The following is a 22,777-nucleotide window of genomic DNA, read 5'->3' on the forward strand; positions in this document are numbered from 1 at the left end:
GTGGATGGGTCTTGACTCCTCTTAGGACATTTCTAGCACCACTTTCAAGCAAGGAGACCAATGAGAGACGCTCTGTTTAATGGTCCTACAAAGCTCCGGAAAAATATAGTTACCAAAGTCCTCAATAGGCTGAACTGAGATCAAGTGGAAAAGAGATAAATCCGGGGCTTGCACTTGATTTATTCCGTCATTCGGACTTTTAAGAGGTGCATTAGCTGGAGCTCTTCTCTCCATGGGGAATAAGGTGTTCTGGAACTTAGGGCACTGCAGAGCAAATCTCTCCATCCTCGACCTCTTCAGAATTTGCTGGTGTGGCAACATTGCCCTCTACCGCTGCTGGCGAAATGTGGGTGTTTGGGGAATATGAAGCCCGAGAGAAGATGGTGAAAATGACTCAAGTCATAGAAATTACAGGCTGAAAACAGCCCTTTAGAGCCATCTCTGGGAATGTGGCTTTGTTCCCAGTGGTATGTTCCTCAGTGTTCTGTTCTAGTCTGTGCTTAATGGACAAGGGCCTTTTTCTGTATGCCTGGATTCTGTTTTTTGATCATGCCTGTGTAGTACTGAGCTTCCTCAGCTCAACTTGGCATTGTCTCAATAATTAGGAGATTTCTCCGTGAACATTTGGAAAAGGCATGTTCTGAGAGTTCTTTCCCAGCAGAGCGTTTGTTTAAAAAAAAATGTGTTCACTTTTGGTACTTCAAAAGCATCTTGGATTAGATACTTTCAGTTCTGTTTCCTGGCTTGTGCCCCAGGCCTGCCGTGCACTCAGTCCTGAGCTCTGGCTTGCTTCTTGACCCTGCCCTCTACTTTGTCCTTAATTTCTGACTCCTGGCATGCTCCTCAAGCTTGCCTCCTGGTTCTTCCTCTGGTTCTGACTCAGGCTGCTCCTCAGTTTTGCCTCTTGATTTATCCTTCAGTCTTGACTCCTGGCTTGCTCCACAATCTTGCCTCCTGGTTCTTTGTCTGATCTTGATTCCTGGTTTGCTTCTCCACCTTGCCTCCTGGCTTGTGCTTTGGTTCTGACTTCTGGCTTGCTTCTCAGTCTTGCCTCCTGGTTTGTCCTCCAGTCCTGACTTACTGTTTGTTCCTGACTTCAGGCTTGCTTCTCCACCTTGCCTCCTGGTTTGTGCTTTGGTTCTGACTCCTGGCTTGCTCCTCAGTCTTGCCTCCTGGTTCATCCTCCGGTCCTCCTGACTCCTGGCTTGCTCCTCAGTCTTGCCTCCCGGTTCTTCCTCCAGCCCTGACCCTTGGCTTGGCCTTCAGTCTTGCCTCTTGGTTCATCCTCCAGTCCTGAATTGTTCTTCATTCCTTCAGGCTTGCTTCTCAACCCTGCCTCCTGGTTTGTGCTTTGGTCCAGACTTACTCCTTGGTCCTGACTACTGGTTTGTCCCAAAGCTCCTGGCTCACCTCAGATTTTTATCCCACCAGTTGAAAACAGTTTTTGTACAGATCCTGGGGAGGGAGCAGAACAGACCCTGAAGAACGATCGCTCCAGCAGCTTCAACCACTAAACAACATTTGAAGAAGGCATCATCCAAAGACAAAAATAGATGCAAAATTAGGACACTGATCTACCGGAACACAGATACTGCCCCTGATTAACAGGGACAATTAGAGCATATGGGAGGTATCATTCCTCATCTTTCCCAAGACGTGGCCCAGAAATAACACTGCCTGCCAGATTTCTTTTGCATAGATACAGTGAAGCAAGCGGGAGCCGCTTCCTCCCCTGGCCTGCAAGCTGACTCAGTGTTCTCCGTCTAGCAGCGAGTGGGTCCTCCCCTTCCTGGAGACTCATCCCAGGGTGCTGTCAATCTCATTGAAAGGACAAATTTCTCTGTTTCTAAATCATCAAATCTGAAAATTCTTTCAAAGACAAAACAGCCTCCTCAGGCTCGGGGCCTCTCAGCTTGCTTTGAAATGCCAGTTAGACCTACAGCCAAGCGGGGGCGGGGGGAGGATACTGCGTCACAGCGAGGAGCAGGAAACACCCCCTACTGCTAACATGAATTGGGGGCTGACAGCATTACCCAGAAAGAACCAGTTATTCTGCCATCTGTAACTGTGGAGTCACCAAGTAACCGTGGAGCAAATCAGGGGTGGAGGGGAAGTGTTCCCTCCCCAACCCACCATTCTCAGTATTAATACCCACGCAAAGGCACATTGTGGCAGCTGTTGTCAGTTCCTGCTACATGTTCGCACAGCATGAAATGGATACACCTGCCCTTATTTACTTACTTACTTACTTACTTATTTATTGCCTTTCTATCCCGCCTTTTTTCCTCCAAGGACCCAAGGCGGCGTACATAATCCTCCTCCTCTCCATTTTATCCTCACAACAACAGCCCTGTGAGGTAGGCTGGGCTGAGAGTCTGTGACTGGCCCAAAGTCACCCAGTGAGCTTCCACGGCCAAGTGGGGACTAGAACCCAGATCTCCCGGATCTCCCAGCTCCCAGTCCAACACTGGCTCTCATCACACATGACTGCACACAAGTGGGGCTTGATTTCAGGGCCGGCGTCCAGGGTAGGCATGGTTGGGCACCTGCCAAGGGTCCACACCCCAGCAAGGGCCCACAGACAAGAGCCCCCTGGAGTTGCTCCTCCTCTTCACCTTTGCACTCTGCTTGTTCACGTGCCTCTCGCTCTGGCCCAGACAATGGTGGCAGTGAGAAGGAGGAGCGGGAGATGCCCCTGCCTGCCGGCTCCCTGGCTCTCTGCCTGGCAAGCAAGCAAGTGCTTGCACATGCAGAGAGGTGGGGTGAGCAGGCAGGAACAGCACTAGAGAGAAGCAGCAGGACAGCCAGGGGGCTCTGGGATTGCCAGTGCCCCCCCCCACTTTGGCATGTCCCTCAGCAAGTGGCCAGCAGTGCCAAGCTTTGGCACCAGCCCCGAAATTGACAGCACCCGGGATAACGCTTGAGTCATCAATTCCCCGACCTGCAGTCTAAAATAATTCTTCCCTGCAGCTGACTACATCACGCCAAGCTTCTCTCTTAAGCTCTGGGGCAAATTTAGACATTGTCACAGTATGTTTTGGATGCAGACACGAGGAAGCGGCACCCACGCCCGTCGGGAAGCATATGACTCAGGCTTGAGTTTCAAAATGTTCTGGGCGCCTGTCTTCATCTCTGCGGAAGGAGTGTCCTAACCGGTGGAGGCTGGTGGCTCCGATGAATGTGGGGCTGAGAGTCCGCTCTGGGTTTCCATCAGAACCAGTCAGGACTCTACAGGAGCTCTCCAAGGTGCTGAACCTATTTGGGGGTTGGGCCCAGTACCTTGGATCACTCCTTTATAGTTCTGACTGGCTCTGATGGAAACCCAGAGCAGATTTATAGCCCCACTGACATCAGAGCCACCAGCATCCTCTGGCCCTGAGGGGCACACCAAAGAGGGGCACACCAGGGATGCCAGCACAACACTCAGGAGGACCACCAAGTTGCTGTCCCTTCCTGAACGGCTTTGTAGCCTTCAAAAGACCTGCGTGTGCCACTTCCATGACTGTCCCCACAGCAACAGAGCCCCACGCCTCATGTTCCTGGGCTGCCTGCAGCATAAGCTGCCGTTTTATTTATTTATTTTATTTTATTTTATTTATTAATTAAATTTATTAATTGCCCATCTGGCTGGCCACCCAGCCACTCTGGGCGATGTACAATAATAAAAACAGTTTAAAACAATAAAATTCTACAATAAAAACATCATATTTTTAAAAATACCCTAACCCACCCCAAATGCCTGTCTGAACAACCACGTTTTTAATGCATGGCGGAGGCTCATTAAAGAGGGGGCATGGCGGAGTTCCCTAGGGAGGGAGTTCCACAGAGTGGGGGCCACCACAGAGAAGGCCCTCTCCCTTGTCCTCACCAGCCTAGCTGTCCTGGCTGATGGGACACAGAGAAGGCCATCCAAGGCTGATTTTGTTAAGCGGCCTGTCTGGTGTTGCTGGAGGTGCTCCTTGAGATGGATCAATGGCTCCTGCTGTCAGTCCATATGTCGTTGATGAGTGAGCTGCAGAAGGCTTCCTGGCTCTGTGAGAAGGCTGGAAATGGAAGCAGGCAGAGGAGGGGTGGCAGAGAGCACAAAAGCAGAAGTCAGGAATGTGGGGCTGTTAAAAAATGTCTGTTAGTGCCAGTGGAGGCTGGGGCAATTTTCAGTGTTTCAGTGGGGCAATGAATCTGCTCTGGGTTTCAGTCCAAACCAGTCAGAACTCTAAAGGAGCTCTCCAAAGTGCTGGACCCTATCCCCAAAATGGGTTCAGCACCTTGGACAGCTTCTTTGGCATTCTGACTGGTTCTGGCTGAAACTCAGAGCGGATTCACAGCCCCACTGAAATAGAAGCCACCAGCCTCCACTGGTTGATGGAGAGGTCAGAAGCTCTGAAGCCCGGCCTAATGATCCAGAGGGGAAATGGTGGGCCTCAACCCTCCAAGCAGTTTGTCCACTTCCTCAGGTGGTACACGCTGAAAGATACCCGTGATAACATGGCTAGACGGCATTCTGGTCACATCCATCTCTGACTCTGTTAAAATCATGGCAGCGAAATCAGCACGGAATGCCAATGTCCATTGTTTGGAGGGGAACCTCTCATCAGCTACTTCCCAGCTCCAAAGTTCTGTTCCCCAGCCTATTCTGTCACTGACAGAAGGAAGTGATGTCATGGAGAACTGCCCCTTATAGAGAGAGACAGAGAGTAATAAAGAAAAGCACCCTGGGCATGGGAAAAGTGACTTTCCTGCACGTAACCACAGGGGTCCAGCACTCAGATAAAGAGCAACTAGTCTGGGGGGCACTTGCCCAGTGATGCCCACTCCTGGCAACGCCCCTGTGAATTGTTTGCTTTGATGCTTTGGGCACTGTCCTGATATCTAATAGGATAAAAGATAAAAGACAGCATGTAGATGTTTTAAGTCAGGGCTGTTGAACCTCTTTCAGCCTGGGGCTGAATTCAAGTTCAGAGAAGCTCTCAGGGGCAACATTCCAGTGGTGGGTGGAGCCGAAGGCAAAGGGGTGGGGCAAAATACCAGCATATTTTAGCTTCACTCATACTGCCAGCAACTAAGCCTTAATAGAGGCATTTCAACCTTTTAGACCAGAGGGGGGAAAAGTGTCCAGTGCTGGGCAACCACCAAACAGTCGGTGGTTGGGAGAAAGGTGGTGCAGACAGGGTAAAGGAACCCCAGCAGGCTGGATTGGGACCTGGGCAGGCCAGATTTGACTGCAGCACTGAGGTTTAACACCCCTGCTTTAAATAAATGAACTAACACCCAGAGCGGGATTTTATTTTATACAAGAAAGTCTGACTGAGGCATCCCTGCAGTGGGGCAGATGGACAGTCAGGGCAGGGGGAAGCGGGGGGCTGGAAGATCTTACTTTCACATGCCATCAATGGCAGAGAAAGCAAAACTTCACCTGCATTTAGAGATAACAAAGCATTCGATGCTTTCTGTGCGTCCCATGGGGATCCATTAATTAACGTTTCAGACTAATGAATTGGTCCAATTGGACTCTTGGGCTTTGCACAAATAAACTATTAACCAGCTCCAGACCCATGGTGCTGGGAGATAACTGGATTTGCTTCCTTTGCACCGACCAAATTAAAAGCAACAGGTTTCCGGAAAAGGATCCCTGGGCTTTATCGCAACAAGACTAAAACCAGTGGCATTGACCAACGTGCCAGGGGACTTCCGTGCTCATTGCTCTTCTCATCAGCCAGTAGCTGTGGTTTGTCCCGAGCACGCACACTGCAGAGTCCCTCCGGAGTCGAGTGCAGCTTCTCAGCTTCTCCCCTCTACTCATTTCACCATCAAATACTGCAGCTGTCTTTCTGCCGTCAGTCTGAAAGGGTTTAGCACGAAGCTGTTGCCGGTAGATAACCAGGTAACAGCGCACGTCCACGCACAGAAACCTTCACAGTATTTCCAACCAACAAGGTGACTTCATAGGGTCAAGCTCAATGTGACATGGGCAACGTCTCCCGATTCTTTTCTTGTTTTTTTTCTACTCCCCGCTGACTGTGGAATTTGCCCCAAATTTGCTCGGGGTAGCAGCACGTGGGGGTGAGGGAAGGAAGAGGTGGTCAATTTGGCATGGCTATCAAAAGAAGGGCTACTTTTCTGATCACTGGCTTGCTTCTTTCATTCCAGAGTCCGAACTTTCCCCAAGGAATCTCATCTGGGCCATGACACTGTCCGTGCCCTCATGTACTACGCCCTGAAGGTGTGGAGCGACATCACGCCGCTGAATTTCCATGAAGTCGCCGGCAACAATGCAGACATCCAGATTGACTTTTCCAAAACAGATCACGATGATGGATACCCCTTCGATGGTCCCGGTGGTACAGTGGCGCATGCTTTCTTCCCCGGGGAACACCATACTGCTGGAGACACTCACTTTGATGATGATGAATACTGGACTTTCCGATCATCAGGTACGTCAGGGTAAGAGAGAAGTAGACATTCTCGGGAGTGCCTTATTTCCCTCCATTTGTGCCATCAAATGGAAAGGGAAAGGGGGAAAGGAAGATAGATCACTGTGGAAATAAAGAATTTCCAGTGGGACAACTAGTGGCGAGAATAGGTCCAAGTAAAGGTGTGCTTAAGCAGCAGGGGAGCTGTCCATCCAAGGAGTTAGACTCAAGTTGAAGGAGGTCTTGGACCAGCAACAGCCAGGCAGCAGCTTCAGACTAGACTTGAGGATTAGGGCCTTGGGGGGTTTGGTTAAATGAAAGCTGGATTCATTCAAGAAGAGGCCAGGAAAGGGGCTTGGCCCCACCTTGCTCCCCCATAGCTATGTGTGTCACATACCTTAAAGCTGCAGATGTCTAATCCAGGGCCATTGGTTGTGAGTGGCTATGTCAAGAGGGACCCGCAGCTCCCAGATGCAAGCATGCCAGAAGCAAAGCTCCATCTGCATACTAAAGCATAGAGTTCTCTGGTGCCTCATCTTTTATGGATTTCATCCCACCCTGTCCCGCCGACCCTGGCAGGTGATACAAAAATACTTCCAAGGTTGTCAGTTTGGCACGGGGTCTTCTGAAAGCAGATGATGTCTTATTCCTATATCCTGCTGGGACAAGTAACGGTGGCGGGGTTTAAAAAATTGAAAATCTCTTTCTGGATGGTGTCAATGAGTCGTCATGAAGGAAAGGGGGAAATTCAGAAATACATACATGTCGTAAGAGAAGCAAAAAATTTTCATTACTCAGAGAGCATAAAAAGCTAAAAGACCGCTCCTGTTTTCTGCTTGGGTTAAGAAGGATGAGAGAGATCTCCTTGGTGCGTTTGCTTCATCAATCTCCCTTGTGGCCTCTGGGTTGTATCCAAACAACTTCCTCCCCCTCCCCCTTCTTCTTCTTCTGTTAGGGATGCTTTGACTTGGATTCCTGCACTGAGCAGGGGGTTGGACTCCATGGTCTTATAGGCCCCTTCCAACCCTGCGATTCTCTTCTTCTTCTTTGTCTTCTTCATCGTCTTCTTCTTTGAAATAGAAACTAGGTATAAAGTTGTCAATTATAACTTGAAATAAGGAGGGAGAGATGGGAAAGATCTGAGTGGCAGGAACACATTACATACTGAATATGTGTGTGTATGTGTGTGTGGATGGACGGATGGATGGATGGATGGATGGATGGACGGACAGATGCGCAGACAGACAGAATCTGATACGTATATGCTGCTACAAAAATATGGGATGGGCTATAATTATTCATTCACATCCCCCCCCCAATTATTTTCAGATACCCACGGGATGGACCTGTTTGCTGTGGCAGTCCATGAGTTTGGCCATGCCATTGGCTTGACCCACATCTCCGCCATAGAGTCCATCATGAGGCCATACTACCAGGGACCTGTTGGAGATCCCCTGAAGTACGACCTCCCTTATGAAGACAAAGTCCGAATCTGGCAGCTGTACGGTGAGTCGCTGTTAATTCATGCCCATTTGTTGAGTGGGCTGGGTGAAGAACTGGTGGAGAAACCAGTAGGTGACGGCATAGTTCTCCAGTACGGTGAGGTGTAAGGTGCACAGATGTCAAGGCTGGGTTGTGGGTAATAATATGGAATGAGTCAGGAGTCAGGGCTAAATAGCAATCAGAATCAGAGGGCAGGAGCCGGAATGCAGGACTGGAGAATAAGACAGGAGTGAGGACCAAAGAGCAAGACTAGAAATATAACCCATGCCAGAGCTCAGGTAGAGCAGACCTTACTGGTGAAGGAAAGCATCACACAGGAAGCCCTCTCATACTCCTTCCTGCCTAGGAGGAGCTAACGGCCAGCCTGGGTGGAGTCAGCCCAGAAGGTTCTTCATTGAAAAGCTGTAGTGTCACAGCTTGCCTCAGAGGACAGTGGTCAGCAATTTTTGAGATGAGACATAGGGGCTAGCATGTACCTGGGATGGGCAGGCAGTAAGTCAGGTGACAGAGATGTGATAGCCTGGTAGCATTCTTCAATTATGAGTTCCCCATAACTCTCTCTGTGTGTGTGTGTGGGGGGGGGTTATACAGTGGAGCCTGGCAGCTCAGCTTTTGTTGAGGCTATGAATCCATTGTAGGTTCCAGTCAGAACCAGCCAGAATTCTAAAGGAGCTATCCAAGGTGCTGAACCCTATCTCAAATATAGGCTTACTGGTATCACCTGAGTCCGGAGATCTGGACCTTCTTCAGGACAGGGCATGATGACATCGTAGCTGGGAGAGGGGAGACACCAGCCCCTGAGAAGCTTGCCCCATTGCTGAATAAGTCATCTGTTGCTGCTCTAATTCATCCCTGTCTTTGCATGCAGGGGTCAGGGAGTCTGTGTCCCCAACAGCCAAACCTGAAATCTCAAAAACCAATGACCACCCCCTCTTGCCGGACTTGCCCGAGAATCGTTCCACTGTGCCGTAAGTTGACCTCAGGTGTAAGCAACCCATCCCTATCTCTTTTGGTGGAAACCAGAGCAGAAATGAACATAGAACTCATAATCAGAATTCCAGAACCGAATGTTGCGTTCAGATTACAGAACCCAAAGTTCCAAAAGCTGCATTGCAGAATCCAAATCTGGGGGGTGAATTTCACTGGGGGGTTGTGTGAGCATGCACGTGTATGTTCATGTGAGCACATGCAAGCACGTTTTGTCTTTTGACAAAGGATGCATGTGTATTTCTGGGTCTACACTCCAGTTTTTAGCAACCAGCGCCAAGAGGAAAAAAAATGACAAACATTTTGAATTCTCAGAGTTTTGTTTTGTTTTAATTTAAAGAGAGGACATTTGGCAAATTTCAAATGCAAGTCAACCACCCATCAGCTGAAACCTCTGGGGCCTTTACTTGGAATGTTGTTAAAATATTAGTTTTAAAAAGATGAACAGTGCAACTGCCTAGAATTTGAATTGAGCAGATGAAACCCACTGGGCACTGAGGAAAGGGGCTTAATAGCAAAAAATCCTACCTATGGGTTTCTTAGATCCTGTTGTTTGTTAGTATCCCCATTTTACAGATAGGGAACTAAGGTTAAAATAAACTTCCAAACATCTATCTGAACATGATCTGGGGAAAAACAAATTGGGAACCCCCAAACAGACAAGCAAAAATGAAAAAACAGTGGGGCAAAGTATCTATCGATCTATCAATCTATCGATTGTAGTCCAACACATATGGGATCCTAATGGTCCCTAAAGGAATATCAGAAAGAAGAAAATTTCAAAATTTGCATTTGCTGTTTCTTCAACCTTCTGTGCAGCATAAACATATCCATATTAGAAAATGTCATGATTTGGGAGCCAATTTTTAGCTAAAAAGTGAGTTTTAAACATAGCAAATAAGGAAATTAATGAATCTGAACACAGTTCTCTCTGGCTGAGGTACAACATTCAACTGACCATCGATAATCAAGCACTCTGAACTTACAGGAGCCACTTTTATTCTCAAGATATCATCTTCATTATCATCATCTTATCATTATTAAAATTTCTTAGGGAAGTTATAATAATGAACTCGGAGGCGGCCGCCTAACCAAAGCAGGGCAGGAGAAGCACGGAGGGGATTGTTCCCTCCACGCTTCTCCTGCCCTGCATTTTCTGCTAGACCACCGATTTCGGCTGTCTAGCCGCGGGAGGGCCAAGCAGGGAAGGAGGCTGCTGTACAACACATAGGATGTGTCATACTGGCAGTTCCGCCCTCCCCGCCCTGGAATGCCCCCAGCCATGCTCCTTTTCAGCCACTTCACACTCCTCTTGTGAGCACGGAAGATGGGGCTGTTCCATGCTGCCTCCAGGGCAGCACGGAAGTGTGGGGAGGTCAGTTCTCTGGGAACCAACCTTGAAGCATGGACTCCAAGGTCAGTTCCTGGAAAACACCATATCCTGTGGCCATCTAGCTGCTGTCCAGTGGCCATAGGATTGCTCCCTCTGACACCTTTCTTCAAAAAAAAAAAAAAAGTCCCAAGTTGACTTACACCAAAATTAAACCATACAAAAAAATTAAAAACTAAAAACAATGATCAATAAAATACCACAACTCCATAAAACAACTAAAACATCAATGACAACCATAAACAATTCAACTGATGCATTAAGAAGCCCTTGATATTCAGTCAAATGCCTGGGACAAGAGGAAAGTCTTAATCTGGCACTGAAAGGAAAGTTGGACAAGAGGAAAGGAAAGGAAGGACAAGGACAAGAGGAAAAGTCTGAAAGGACAAGAGGAAAGGACAAGAGGAAGGACAAGAAGGTTAGGAAAAGAAGGAAAGGACAAGGGGAAAGTCTTAACCTGGCACTGAAAGGAAAGTTGGACAAGAGGAAAGTCCGAAAGGACAAGAGGAAGGACAAGAGGGTTAGGAAAACTGGGAAAGGACAAGAGGAAAGTCTTAACCTGGCACCGAAAGGAAAGTTGGACAAGAGGAAAGTCCGAAAGGACAAGAGGAAGGACAAGAGGGTTAGGAAAACTGGGAAAGGACAAGAGGAAAGTCTTAACCTGGCACTGAAAGGAAAGTTGGACAAGAGGAAAGTCCGAAATGACAAGAGGAAGGACAAGAGGGTTAGGAAAAGAGGGAAAGGACAAGAGGAAAGTCTTAACCTGGCACTGAAAGGAAAGTTGGACAAGAGGAAAGTCCGAAAGGACAAGAGGAAGGACAAGAGGGTTAGGAAAACTGGGAAAGGACAAGAGGAAAGTCTTAACCTGGCACCGAAAGGAAAGTTGGACAAGAGGAAAGTCCGAAAGGACAAGAGGAAGGACAAGAGAGTTAGGAAAACTGGGAAAGGACAAGAGGAAAGTCTTAACCTGGCACCGAAAGGAAAGTTGGACAAGAGGAAAGTCCGAAAGGACAAGAGGAAAGGACAAGAAGGTTAGGAAAAGAGGGAAAGGACAAGAGGAAAGTCTTAACCTGGCACCGAAAGGAAAGTCGGACAAGAGGAAAGGAAAGGAAGGACAAGGACAAGAGGAAAAGTCTGAAAGTACAAGAAGGTTGGGAAAAGAAGGAAAGGACAAGAGGAAAGTCTTAACCTGGCACCGAAAGGAAAGTTGGACAAGAGGAAAGTCCGAAAGGACAAGAGGAAAGGACAAGAAGGTTAGGAAAAGAGGGAAAGGACAAGAGGAAAGTCTTAACCTGGCACCGAAAGGAAAGTCGGACAAGAGGAAAGGAAAGGAAGGACAAGGACAAGAGGAAAAGTCTGAAAGTACAAGAAGGTTGGGAAAAGAAGGAAAGGACAAGAGGAAAGTCTTAACCTGGCACTGAAAGGAAAGTCGGACAAGAGAAAAGTCCAAAAGGACAAGAGGAAGGACAAGAGGGTTAGGAAAACTGGGAAAGGACAAGAGGAAAGTCTTAACCTGGCACCGAAAGGAAAGTTGGACAAGAGGAAAGTCCAAAAGGACAAGAGGAAAGGACAAGAGGAAGGACAAGAAGGTTAGGAAAAGAGGGAAAGGACAAGAGGAAAGTCTTAACCTGGCACCGAAAGGAAAGTCGGACAAGAGGAAAGGAAAGGAAGGACAAGGACAAGAGGAAAAGTCTGAAAGTACAAGAAGGTTGGGAAAAGAAGGAAAGGACAAGAGGAAAGTCTTAACCTGGCACTGAAAGGAAAGTCGGACAAGAGAAAAGTCCAAAAGGACAAGAGGAAGGACAAGAGGGTTAGGAAAACTGGGAAAGGACAAGAGGAAAGTCTTAACCTGGCACTGAAAGGAAAGTTGGACAAGAGGAAAGTCCGAAAGAACAAGAGGAAGGACAAGAGGGTTAGGAAAAGAGGGAAAGGACAAGAGGAAAGTCTTAACCTGGCACCGAAAAGATGACAACGTTGGCTACTCCGGTGAAGGTCCAAGATGGCAATACCTAACAAATTGCTCTCCAGCAGGAAGATTTGTCCTTCAAGGGATATCAAGAGAAGTTCAGCTCCCTCTCTGTGCCCTCAGGTCAGCTTGCATCATGGCAACTCGCTCAGCATGTAACAGAGACATTTCGTTCACGGTCACCCTTGGGCGAACTCACCCTTGATGAAATTTTAATCCAGCTTGCTCCTTCCTTCCTTGCGACAGCACGATCTCTCACTCACCACATTCGTCATTCTCTGTTGAGGCAGAGAATCCCTTTCTGCCCTTTCAAGGGCAATGTGTCAGATGGGGGCAGGGGGAATGCATCCGAGCTTGCCTGGTCATGGGCCTAGACAGCAGACACAGTCTTCAGATAACTTTGGGATGAATTTCAGCACATTGAAGCAGAGGGAGAATGGGGCTTTCTGAAATCAAAGTGATTAGCACTCATAGGTACTGGTGCTAATGTGTGGTAGCACTAATCTCCCCCCAAAGCGAAAAGCCAGTCTGGAAGTCTGTGGAATCTTCATGACCCAGAAAAAATGGCCTGCCACGGAATTTGCAGGTTGGATTGATAGAAACTCATTTGAAACCATTCCAGATTTCTCCAACTTCCCTACTCCTTCCCCAAGTATTCCCTAGGCCAGAAGGTAAATCAGGATCTATTGATAGATTTCTCCAGCATCCCTAGTCCTTCCCCTAGGCCAGAAGGTAAATCAGGATCTATGGATAGATTTCTGGGTGATTTGCTGGGTCCCCAACTCCCAGTAATTTAACTATAGCAATGTTTTGGTTTAAGTTTGACTCTGAGCATTCCTGATCTGAAGTGAGCCTGAGGTAGATTTTTCATTTGTGAACACAGATCATTCCGGTGTTATTGCTCATGGCCTTCATTAAGTAATTGGCTCTATCCCCCAAACGAACATTTTGCATCTGGCTGTGGTTGGTGAGCTGTGGGGTTGTAGTATAAAACAGAATTGATCCAGCAAGCCCGATGTTTGCCCCAGACAATCCTACAGGAGGGTGCCTGACCACTGTTCTCAGAGGTGGCCAAGAAACCTTTTTGAGTGCAAAAGCAAAGTGTGCCTCCGAGGAAAACACAAAACAAAACTGTGCTCTGGGTATCAAGCATTTGGGAACCCCAGCCCAATTGGACAGGGCTTATATGACCCTCAGGTCTGGAGGCCGTATGCGATCTGCCGGGGTTCCCCCACCCACCCATTCTACAAGAAGCTGCTAAAGCTAAAAAGCTAAAAGAAGCTGCTATTTTTGGCTCTGCCTCATTTTTGGCTCTGCCTCATTTTTGGCTCTGCCTCATTATTTTTGGCTCTGCCTCATTGGCTCTGCTAAGCTAAAAGAAGCTGCTATTTTTGGCTCTGCCTCATTTCCCTTTGGCCCCGCCCACCACTGGAATGTGGCCCCTGAGAGCTACTGCAGAATTGAATGGCTGAGAGAGGTTCGACGCCCTTGCTCTGTGACATCACTAACGATAAACGACACCATTTTTCTTTCCCCTAGGCTCCGAAGAGACGTGCCCAACAGATGCAACACTCACTTTGACGCCGTGGCTCAGATCCGAGGCGAGGCGTTCTTCTTCAAAGGTGAGCGCGTGCCTCTTCCCCCTTGAACGATGCTGCTTTTAAGCCCCCCACTTCAGGGCCAAAGTAGATGTGATGGGAGGCAGCCGTGTAAAAAAGACACAACACACAAGGTAAAAGGGGTGGGGAGGGAAGAGGGGAAAAAATCGGTATTCTTTCAGCAGGCCTGGTGGAATGGCTCCACTTCCCCTCCCATCTTCCTCTGTATAGCCTGCTGAAATAGCCAGAAGTTCTCCACCTCAGCACTGGTTACTCAGCACTGGTTAGGCCTCATCTGTGTACCATGTCCAGTTCTGGGCACCACACTTTAAGAAGGATGCAGACAAACTGGAGAGGGTTCAGAGGAGGGCAACAAAGATGATCAGGGGACTGGAAACAAAGCCCTGTGAGGAGAGACTGAAAGAACTGGGCATGCTTAGCCTTGAGAAGAAAGACTGAGGGGAGATAGGGTAGCGCTCTTTGAGTACTTGAAAGGCTGTCACAGATAGGAAGGCCAGGATCTCTTCTCGATCATCCCAGAGTTCAGAACACGGAATCATGGGCTCAAGTGACAGGAAGCCAGATTCCGGCTGAACATCAGGAAAAACCTCCTGACTGTTAGAGCAATATGACAATGGAACGCATGACCTAGGGAGGTGGTGGGCTCTCCCATACTGGAGGCATTCAAGATGAGGCGGGACAGCCATCTGTCAGGGATGCCTTGACTTGGATTCCTGCATTGAGCAGGGGTTGGACTCAAGGATCTTGTAGGCCCCTTCCAACCCTACTATTCTGTGATTCACCTGGGCCACAGCAGCAGTCGTGGCCACCACCCAGCAACACCAGGAGCAGCAGACCCGCCAGTGGGCCCTCCCAGGACCCAAACACTTGCCCAAGTATGGTGCAATGAGCCTCCTTCAGCTCTTTTCCTAAAGCTTTCGTCTTCCCAGCCTGAGGCTCTGCACATGCCCCCACCACTCCAAATGTCACCCTGGTGCTCACCTTAATTATGTGGCCCATCTGGCTTCACAGTTCTGAACATCTGCTAGCAAGTTGTGTCCAGGATGGGGGGAGGGGGCGGGGAATGCTGCAACGGAGGCCCCCCCCCCGAGCAGCCTCCTCAACTAGGTACAGCCCGTTTCGTCTCTGCTTGCTCTCCCGTGAGAGTTCTTTTGCTGCCAAAAGTTGGACAGCTTCCAGTGCTTCCTTGGCGAAGATATTTTCTTCCTTCAAGAGTTCATTTCCAGGCACATCTCGGCTAGCTCTCTCTTTTTATAACAGCATTTCTGCTGTGCCTTCAGTATTCAAAGCGTTTCTCAGACCTTATCGCAGCAATCCTGATGACAGGCCAGTATCTTTAGCCCCATTTTGCAGATGGGAGAACTGAGGCTGAAAGCGAATCAGTTCCTTAAGGCCAACCAGTGAGGGGTCGTCGTAATAATAATGGTAGCAGTAGTTATGGTAATAATCATCAGCCATAATAAAGAAGTGCCACCCATATCCATGGTGCTTTAGAAATTATAGAAACAGAGGTTTTGCATTTTGCAAGTCAGACCACACCTCTGCCTTGTACTTACATTCTTGGACAAACTTTTTTTTTTCTTTTAGCCTCACCAATTTGTCTTCTGGAAAATGGGTGTTTTGTGACTGGCCACACACACACCGTGGCAGCCATTTTGTGAGAGCAACCACAACACATACTCAAAATTCCAAACATGCCCACTGGCCCCAAAAGGTTGAGGTCTCCTGATCTAGCAGTTGATGCAAAGGAGACAGAAAAGAAGGAGGGAAGCCCACAAGAAGGGCACAAAGTCTGATTCTGTGGGATGTTATCTGGACTAGGGATATCAGAGGAATCTGCAATGGATTTAAATGAATTTGGATTTCTATGAATCTGACCTGCAGATTCTGCAGCGGACAGGATTTTTCTGAGTCATGCAGATTTGCAGACCAATTTTTACTTTGTCAGGGGGGCACAAATTTGCAGTTGCACTAATGCACATTAACGCTAATGCACAATTGTGCTAGTGCACATTAGCGCTAATACACAGCTGCGCAAGTGGAATGCAATTCTCGTACAACCCTAAAAAAATCCAGTTCTGCCAATGAGCAGACAATGGAATAAAAGACACCTGACAATCCATGAAACACCGATGGAATGGATTTAATAAAATCCATACATCCTTAATCCTAACCTGGTCTGAATTTAACAAGGAGCAAACAGGACAGAACGGGGCAGGGAAAGCTCTTAAGTGAGCAACTTGTTCCAAAGAAGTCTCAGAATGAATTGTAGGCCTTTATGCTTCAAAAGTGAGATCAGGATGCCCTGGCTCCACCCTTCCTTGATGAATGAAAGGTTTAAAGCGACAGGACTCTGGTTTGGAGCATAGCACTCCTCCTCCATTCTGACTGATCGCTCTGGGCATGTTCTCTGTGTTGCTGGGTTGACAAAGGGATGCAGTCCCTGAGTTGAGAAGGTCATTTCCTCTGGATGGATGCCAAACCTTCTGACTCAGAGGTCTCTGGCTCAGGAGCCCCGATCCATTGGGCTTGGGACTCAGACCTGGCCACGATGCCAGGGCCCGGGTGGTCCGCTGGTGCCACAACTTACCATAGATCATATGCATCATCAACAACAAAATCTGGCTGTCCACCGTTGGAAACAGGACTTCGGGCTTTGGTCTAATCCAGCAGGCAGCTACGTATGAATTTATGGTAGTAGTGGGCAGGGTATTTTCTGGGGGAAGTTTGTCCTCTGCTGCTAATCTCCTTGAGAAGCAACTTTGAAAAAACATCAAAGGAATGCCAGAATTCCCCAGACATAGTTTCAAGGCAAAGCTACTGCCTAAGAAAAAATGTATCCGAAGAGATCAGTGGCACAGAGGAATCTGCTTTATATGAGTCAGATCATCAATCCATTGAGCTCAGTATTGTCTCTACCAGGCGTAGGGAACCTCCAGCCTACAGGCCACATACAGCCCGCAGGCACTCTCCATCCAGCCCGCCAGCTTCTTCCCCAGATCTTGTCCCTCTACCCACAGGGAATATCTACACTGACTGGCAGCTCTTCAGGATTTCAGACATGGATCTTTTCCAGCCCTATCCGGAAGTACCGGGAATTGAACCTGGGTCCTTTTGCATGCAAAGCCGGTGTTCTGCCACTGAGCTCCGCATCGCTCATGTTTTTGACAGTTACGACAAATTTGCTTTTGAGCATTTTGAATTTGGGTTTTTTTAATCCCATTTGGAAAAAAAGAAATGATTCTACCGAACAGTATGTCTTCCAGAAATATTGGTGGAGAACATGGCCCTTTCATTGTGCAAGCCTCATTTGGGATGCAGAGAACATCTTTATTTAATGGCATGTATTTCCCATAAACATGCAAAGGGCACTGAATTCGAGTACTGGGATATTTTTTCCCCTCCATCCTTTTTTTAAAAAATGATCGTCTACGAATTTGTAATTGCTGCTATCCAGACTGCACTCTGATGCATTATTCATACATTTCTTGGTGTCATATAGAGCAAATATGCAAAGTGGTGCATAATTACCAGTCTACGACATAAATCCTTATCATTGTAATTTAAAAAGGGGGTGGGAGAGAGAACTGAACTGCCATGCAGATGTTTAAGGGCTGGAAGTTTTGCCTCCTGCGGTATTAGGCTAGGATCCAGTTTCCATTAAAGTCGTGAAAGACAACGTCACCAGCTGCTGGAACTGTAGAAGTAAAAAGCCAGGCTATCTTGAGTACAAATTCAGATGGACCATCTTGAGTTAGTGGAGCATTTCTTCCCCTCTGGGATTTCTGCTCTGTAAGCAGAGATCGGGCGGTTGCCATTGGAGAGGTGGCCAAACCTCAAAGACCTTCAGCTATTCAAGTACAAGTTTCAGCTGTCTCTTTCCACCAGCTTGTGGTCAGTGGGTGCAAAGGGAAAAACAGATAGAACAGTGGCATTGCAGAAGGAGGGCTGGTAACAGAGTAGCACATAACCTAGCATAACCATGCTGAGCCATGCACTGGTAACCTCATGACTAGACTACGGCAATGCACTCTGTTTGGGGCTGCCCTTGTGCATGGTTCAGAAACTACAGCTAGTACAGACTGCAGCAGCTAGGGTGTTCCCTGGAACACCTAGCTACGTTCACATCACTAAGGATGTTTGGATTGTGTAAAACTATTCCTTCTGTGTTTCGCAGATTGTCTGGCACCTTTCGTTCCGTCGTCCGCCCATCGATGAACCCTATCTTTTCTCGTTTCTGAAGTTGCGCAAATCCCCTATGTGAAATTGCGCAAATTCTCCCAAATGTGCATTTTCACGCTTTAGCCTATGGAGGAAATGGGCATTTGGGGCAAGGGTTGGTTGTTGTTGGGTTTGGGTTTTTTTTGTAATTTATGCATATTTTTCTACGGCAAAATTTGCATTCAATTCCAGAAAGTTAAAAAAAAATGGTCCCAAGCCTGCAGAATCCACCCAAGGGGGAAAAGGTGGTTCCTTGTGGAATTCATGGGTTGGTTTCATAAAAATCCAAACTCATTTGGTTCTGTTGCGGATATCTCTGGCATCCCTACATAACACCTGTGTTAAAAGAACTGCACTGGCTGCCTATTAGCTACCAAACCACATACAAGGTTATGTTATTGTTATATAAAGTCCTAAACAACTTGGGACCAGGATACCTAGCAGAATGCCTTCCCTTACATATACCCAGGTGACATCTAAGATCTTCAGAGGAGGCCTTGCTGGTCATCCCAAAATGAGCAGGATGTCACCATGAAGAGCCCTGATGGTGGACCTTCTCTCTAGTGGCACCTACCCTCTGGACCCCCCCCCCCCCGTGCAGTTCAGGAGGCAGAAAATGGGGCATTTTTCAAACGCCTCCTAAAAACACACCTTTTCACCCAGGATTTCCCTGGGTTGTAACTGCTGTAGGGTTTTACTTTGGTTTTACCTGCTACCTTTAAACTTTTAAAATCTTATATTATGTTTTCTCTTGTTGTATTTTATGGTTTTAATCATTGTGGACTACCCAGAGAGCCTTGGCTATTAGGTGGTATAGAAATGTAATTAATAAACAAATAAATAAGCAAGCAAGCAAGCACACGGGCATGGCTTACTGGCCAACTGGAACCCTGAACAGGAGCATTGCATCCTTGTTGCAGGTTTCACTTTTATATCTATATAATTAAACTCAGGAGAAACAGTAAAAAAAAATAGATCAGAGCAATAAAAATAAAAACAGTGGTATCATTACAAGATCTCTGGTCAAGGCAAGCTTAGGTAGCATGCTGGAAGACCTGGGCAATTTTTTGAAAAACCACCTGGTGCCATAAAGACATCAGATCAGATGCCAGACAAGTCTCTCTGAGGGAGGGCACACCACACCCAACTACCATCAGAGCTGGTGCCACAGCTGAAAAGGCCCTCCACTTGGTCGCCAGCCAGCTAACATTGCAGGATGGAGGAGGGGTAGACTTATTTGTTATTTATGTGTTACATTTATATCCCGCCTTTCCTGCAATGAGCCCAAGGCGGCATATGTAATCCTCCTCCTCTCCATTTTATCCTCACAGCAACCCTGTGAGGTAGGTTGGGCTGAGAGTCCATGACTGGCCCAAAGTCACCCAGTGAGCTTCCATGGCTGAGTGGGGACTAGAACCCAGATCTCCCGGCTCCCAGTCCAACACTCTCACCACTACACCACACTGGCTCTCGATGTGGCTCTAGCATTTGGAGTTTTAATCTTGTCGCTCAAAAGCAGTGTGCCTTAAAAAGCAAATGCAGCACTATGAAGAGACACACACACAGCATCATCAGAAGATACCTGAATAACTTAAGATTTGACATCATAGTCCTAACTGAATATTTTAGATGAATCCCTCTCTAAAAGCTACAAATGTTAGGAGATACACACATACACACACACACACACACTACTCTTCCAAGGTTCACTTAAAGCTGAAACTTTAATCGGATCCCCCAAGTGCAGCATTCTAACCAGTACAACACACTGACTTGAATTTGGGCCTCTGATACCTACTGTAGCATTCAGGGGGTCAGAGAAATCCTAGCTTAGCTGGAAAAGACTATTTCAAGATCATAGGTGGGAGGCAAATTCAATTTGCACTAGGATTTGTTTTGAAAAGCAAACGGAAAATACAACGAATGAACTCAGTTTCATTTGTTTTCATTACAGAAACGAATGGGGATTCAAGCAGATGGGCTCTGAATGAAAATCCGTTCATTTCAATTGCAGCCCAGCTCGAGTGGCCTGTACAGATCACAGCAAGATCATTTTTGGGGAGGGGGGGATAATAGTTAGGCTGCAGCCTGGCCTTTTAAAACTGCCTATAAAATGGAGAGCCTTCTGACCCATCTGAATATTGGCAGGTCTGATCCTGGGAAAGGATGGCAGAATGCCTGGAAATATTGTGGTGTTTGGTGTTTGGAAACACCAAAGGTACCTGCAGCAGAAGAATGGCTGAGTCCCCCACTGAAAGCAATGGGGGGGCTTTTATTTGGATAGCCTCTGAAATGGGGACCCTTTTCACTCATCTGTCTGAAGTTTGGCAGGCCTGATGCCTTGAGGGGATACTGGAATGTTTGAAAATGTCAAGTTATGTGGATGAAAAGCACTAAAGATACAGGCAGCAGAAGGCTAGCTGTGTTTCCCATTGAAGGCAATGGGAAATGAATCATAGAATCATAGAATAGTAGGGTTGGAAGGGGCCTACAAGACCATCGAGTCCAACCCCCTGCTCAATGCAGGAATCCAAGTCAAAGCATCCCTGACAGATGCTGTCCAGCTTCATCTTGAATGCCTCCAGTGTGGGAGACCCCACCACCTCCCTAGGGAATTGGCCCCATTGTCATATTGCTCTAAGAACATAAGAACATAGAATCATGGAATAGTAGGGTTGGAAGGGGCCTACAAGACCATCAAGTCCAACCCCCTGCTCAATGCAGGAATCCAAGTCAAAGCATCCCTGACAGATGCTGTCCAGCTTCATCTTGAATGCCTCCAGGGTGGGAGAGCCCACTGAAAAAAGAACAAAAATAATGACAACAAATAAAACTTTTAAAAAACAAATTGAATACAATAACTAAAACACAGGGGGGACACCTTGCAAGCTCCTAATCCACACTTCTAGATGCTACATTAAAACCAGGTTTCTTCCACCACTCTCCATTCAGGCAAATATTTCTGGAGATTGACTCGTTTCTTCCACCACTCTCCATTCAGGCAAATATTTCTGGAGATTGACTCATTTCTTCCACCACTCTCCATTCAGGCAAATATTTCTGGAGATTGACTCGTAACAAGCACCTGGTCTCGCTCCAGCCGGCTCAGATCCACCGTTTCTGGCGGGGCCTGCCTCTCAACCTGGACAGCGTGGATGCCGTGTATGAGAGAACCCACGACCATAAGATCGTGTTCTTCAAAGGTGAGAGGAAGCATGTGCCGGGGTTTAAAACAACCCCCCCGCTTTCTCTTCCCAGAGCTCTTTGTTTCCCCCCGTTTTATTTCAGCTTCGTTCAAGCTGCGTCACTAAATTTGAACATCCAGAGTATGCAGCTGGAAGGGAACCAGTGTGTGACTGCTGTGGAAAAGGCCCGTGCCATGTTGGAGATCATTAGGAAAGGAATCCAAAATAAAACTGCCAAGTTCATGATGCCTTTGTACAAATCTATGGTGCGGTCACCCTTGGAAGACTGTGCACAGTCCTGGATGAACCACCTCAGGAAGGACATTGTGGAGCTGGAAAAGGGCTCGCAAAACCATCGAGGGGCTGAAGCAACTCCCCTTGGATGAGAGGTTACAACCAGTGGAGGCTGGTGGCTCTGATGCCGGTGGGGCACTGAATCTGCTCCAGGTTCCAGACAGAACCACTCAGAACTCTACAGGAGCTTTCCAAGGTGTGGAACACGTCAATAGTTCCTTTAGAGTTATGACTGAAACCCAGCGTGGGTTTGCTGCCCCGCTGACATCAGAGCCCCCAGCCCCCACTGGTTACAACATTTGGGGCTTTCTAGATTAGGAAAAAAGGGGGGGTAAAGGGGGACATAATGGAAGTGTATAAAATTATACATGTTGTGGAGAAAGTGGTTAGGGAGACCTTTTTCTCCCTCTCGTAATCCTAGAACCTGGGATCATCCAATGAAGTAGCATGGTGGGAGATTCAGGACAGATAAAAGTGAAGGACTTCTTTACACAGCACATAGTCAGACTATGAAACGCGTTACCACAGGAGGCAGTGATGGCTATGAACTTGGATGGGTTTCAAAGAGGACTAGACAAATTCATGGGGGACATGGCTATCAATGGCTACTAGTCGTGATGGCTTGATGTTACCTCCAGTACCAGGGGCAGTATGCCTCTCAGTGCCAGCTGCCAGGGAACGTGGGTGGGAGGGTCCTGTTTCACTCATGTCTTGCTTGTGGACTTCCCATGGCCATCTGGCTGGCCACTGTCAGAACAGGATGCTGGATTAGATAGGCCCATGGCTTCCATTAACGGCAGGTATTTTTACTGAATTCCAGAGGTTCAGGCAGAACGCGCCTTTATTTTCTGGGCTCTGGGCTGCATAGTACTGCTGTGGTGGCCAACGATGCTTGATGCAGGCTGATGACATCATTGTGCTGCACGCATGTTAGAGGAAGCTTTGGCCATCCGTGAGATGTTTCAATCCGTCGTTTCCATTGCATGCCTCCAACTGAGCCGCCTTCCTTTGCCACCAGCGCCTGGCACCTGCAGGGACACGCAGAGGCCTGCCACACTGCGTTCTGTCGCTCGTGCACAGAGCGATTGCCAGCCCTGCGGTTCCCTCACCTGGAATCGAAACCTCCTGTGCAAAAGAGCTGGAGCGACCCGGAATTGCATCCTCTTCCTTTTCTTCCCCTTGTTGCTTCCCTCTGCAGTATG

General features: G+C 47.7%; 1 protein-coding gene across 1 annotated transcript in view; it reads left to right on the plus strand.

Moving 5' to 3' along the window:
- The window catches only part of MMP17 (matrix metallopeptidase 17), a 163,540-nt gene that overhangs the window by 134,177 nt on the left and 6,586 nt on the right, over positions 1–22,777 (plus strand). Inside the window, exons 4-8 of the mRNA XM_084820123.1 lie at positions 6,148–6,431; positions 7,740–7,916; positions 8,782–8,881; positions 13,796–13,878; positions 21,147–21,299. Coding sequence (XP_084676249.1) covers positions 6,148–6,431; positions 7,740–7,916; positions 8,782–8,881; positions 13,796–13,878; positions 21,147–21,299 — 797 coding nt within the window. The remainder of the gene's footprint in view (positions 1–6,147; positions 6,432–7,739; positions 7,917–8,781; positions 8,882–13,795; positions 13,879–21,146; positions 21,300–22,777) is intronic.

The sequence above is a fragment of the Heloderma suspectum genome, chromosome 13, assembly GCF_057233095.1.
Source record: "Heloderma suspectum isolate Gila_16-S chromosome 13, 16-S_ref, whole genome shotgun sequence".
Taxonomy (NCBI): domain Eukaryota; kingdom Metazoa; phylum Chordata; class Lepidosauria; order Squamata; family Helodermatidae; genus Heloderma; species Heloderma suspectum.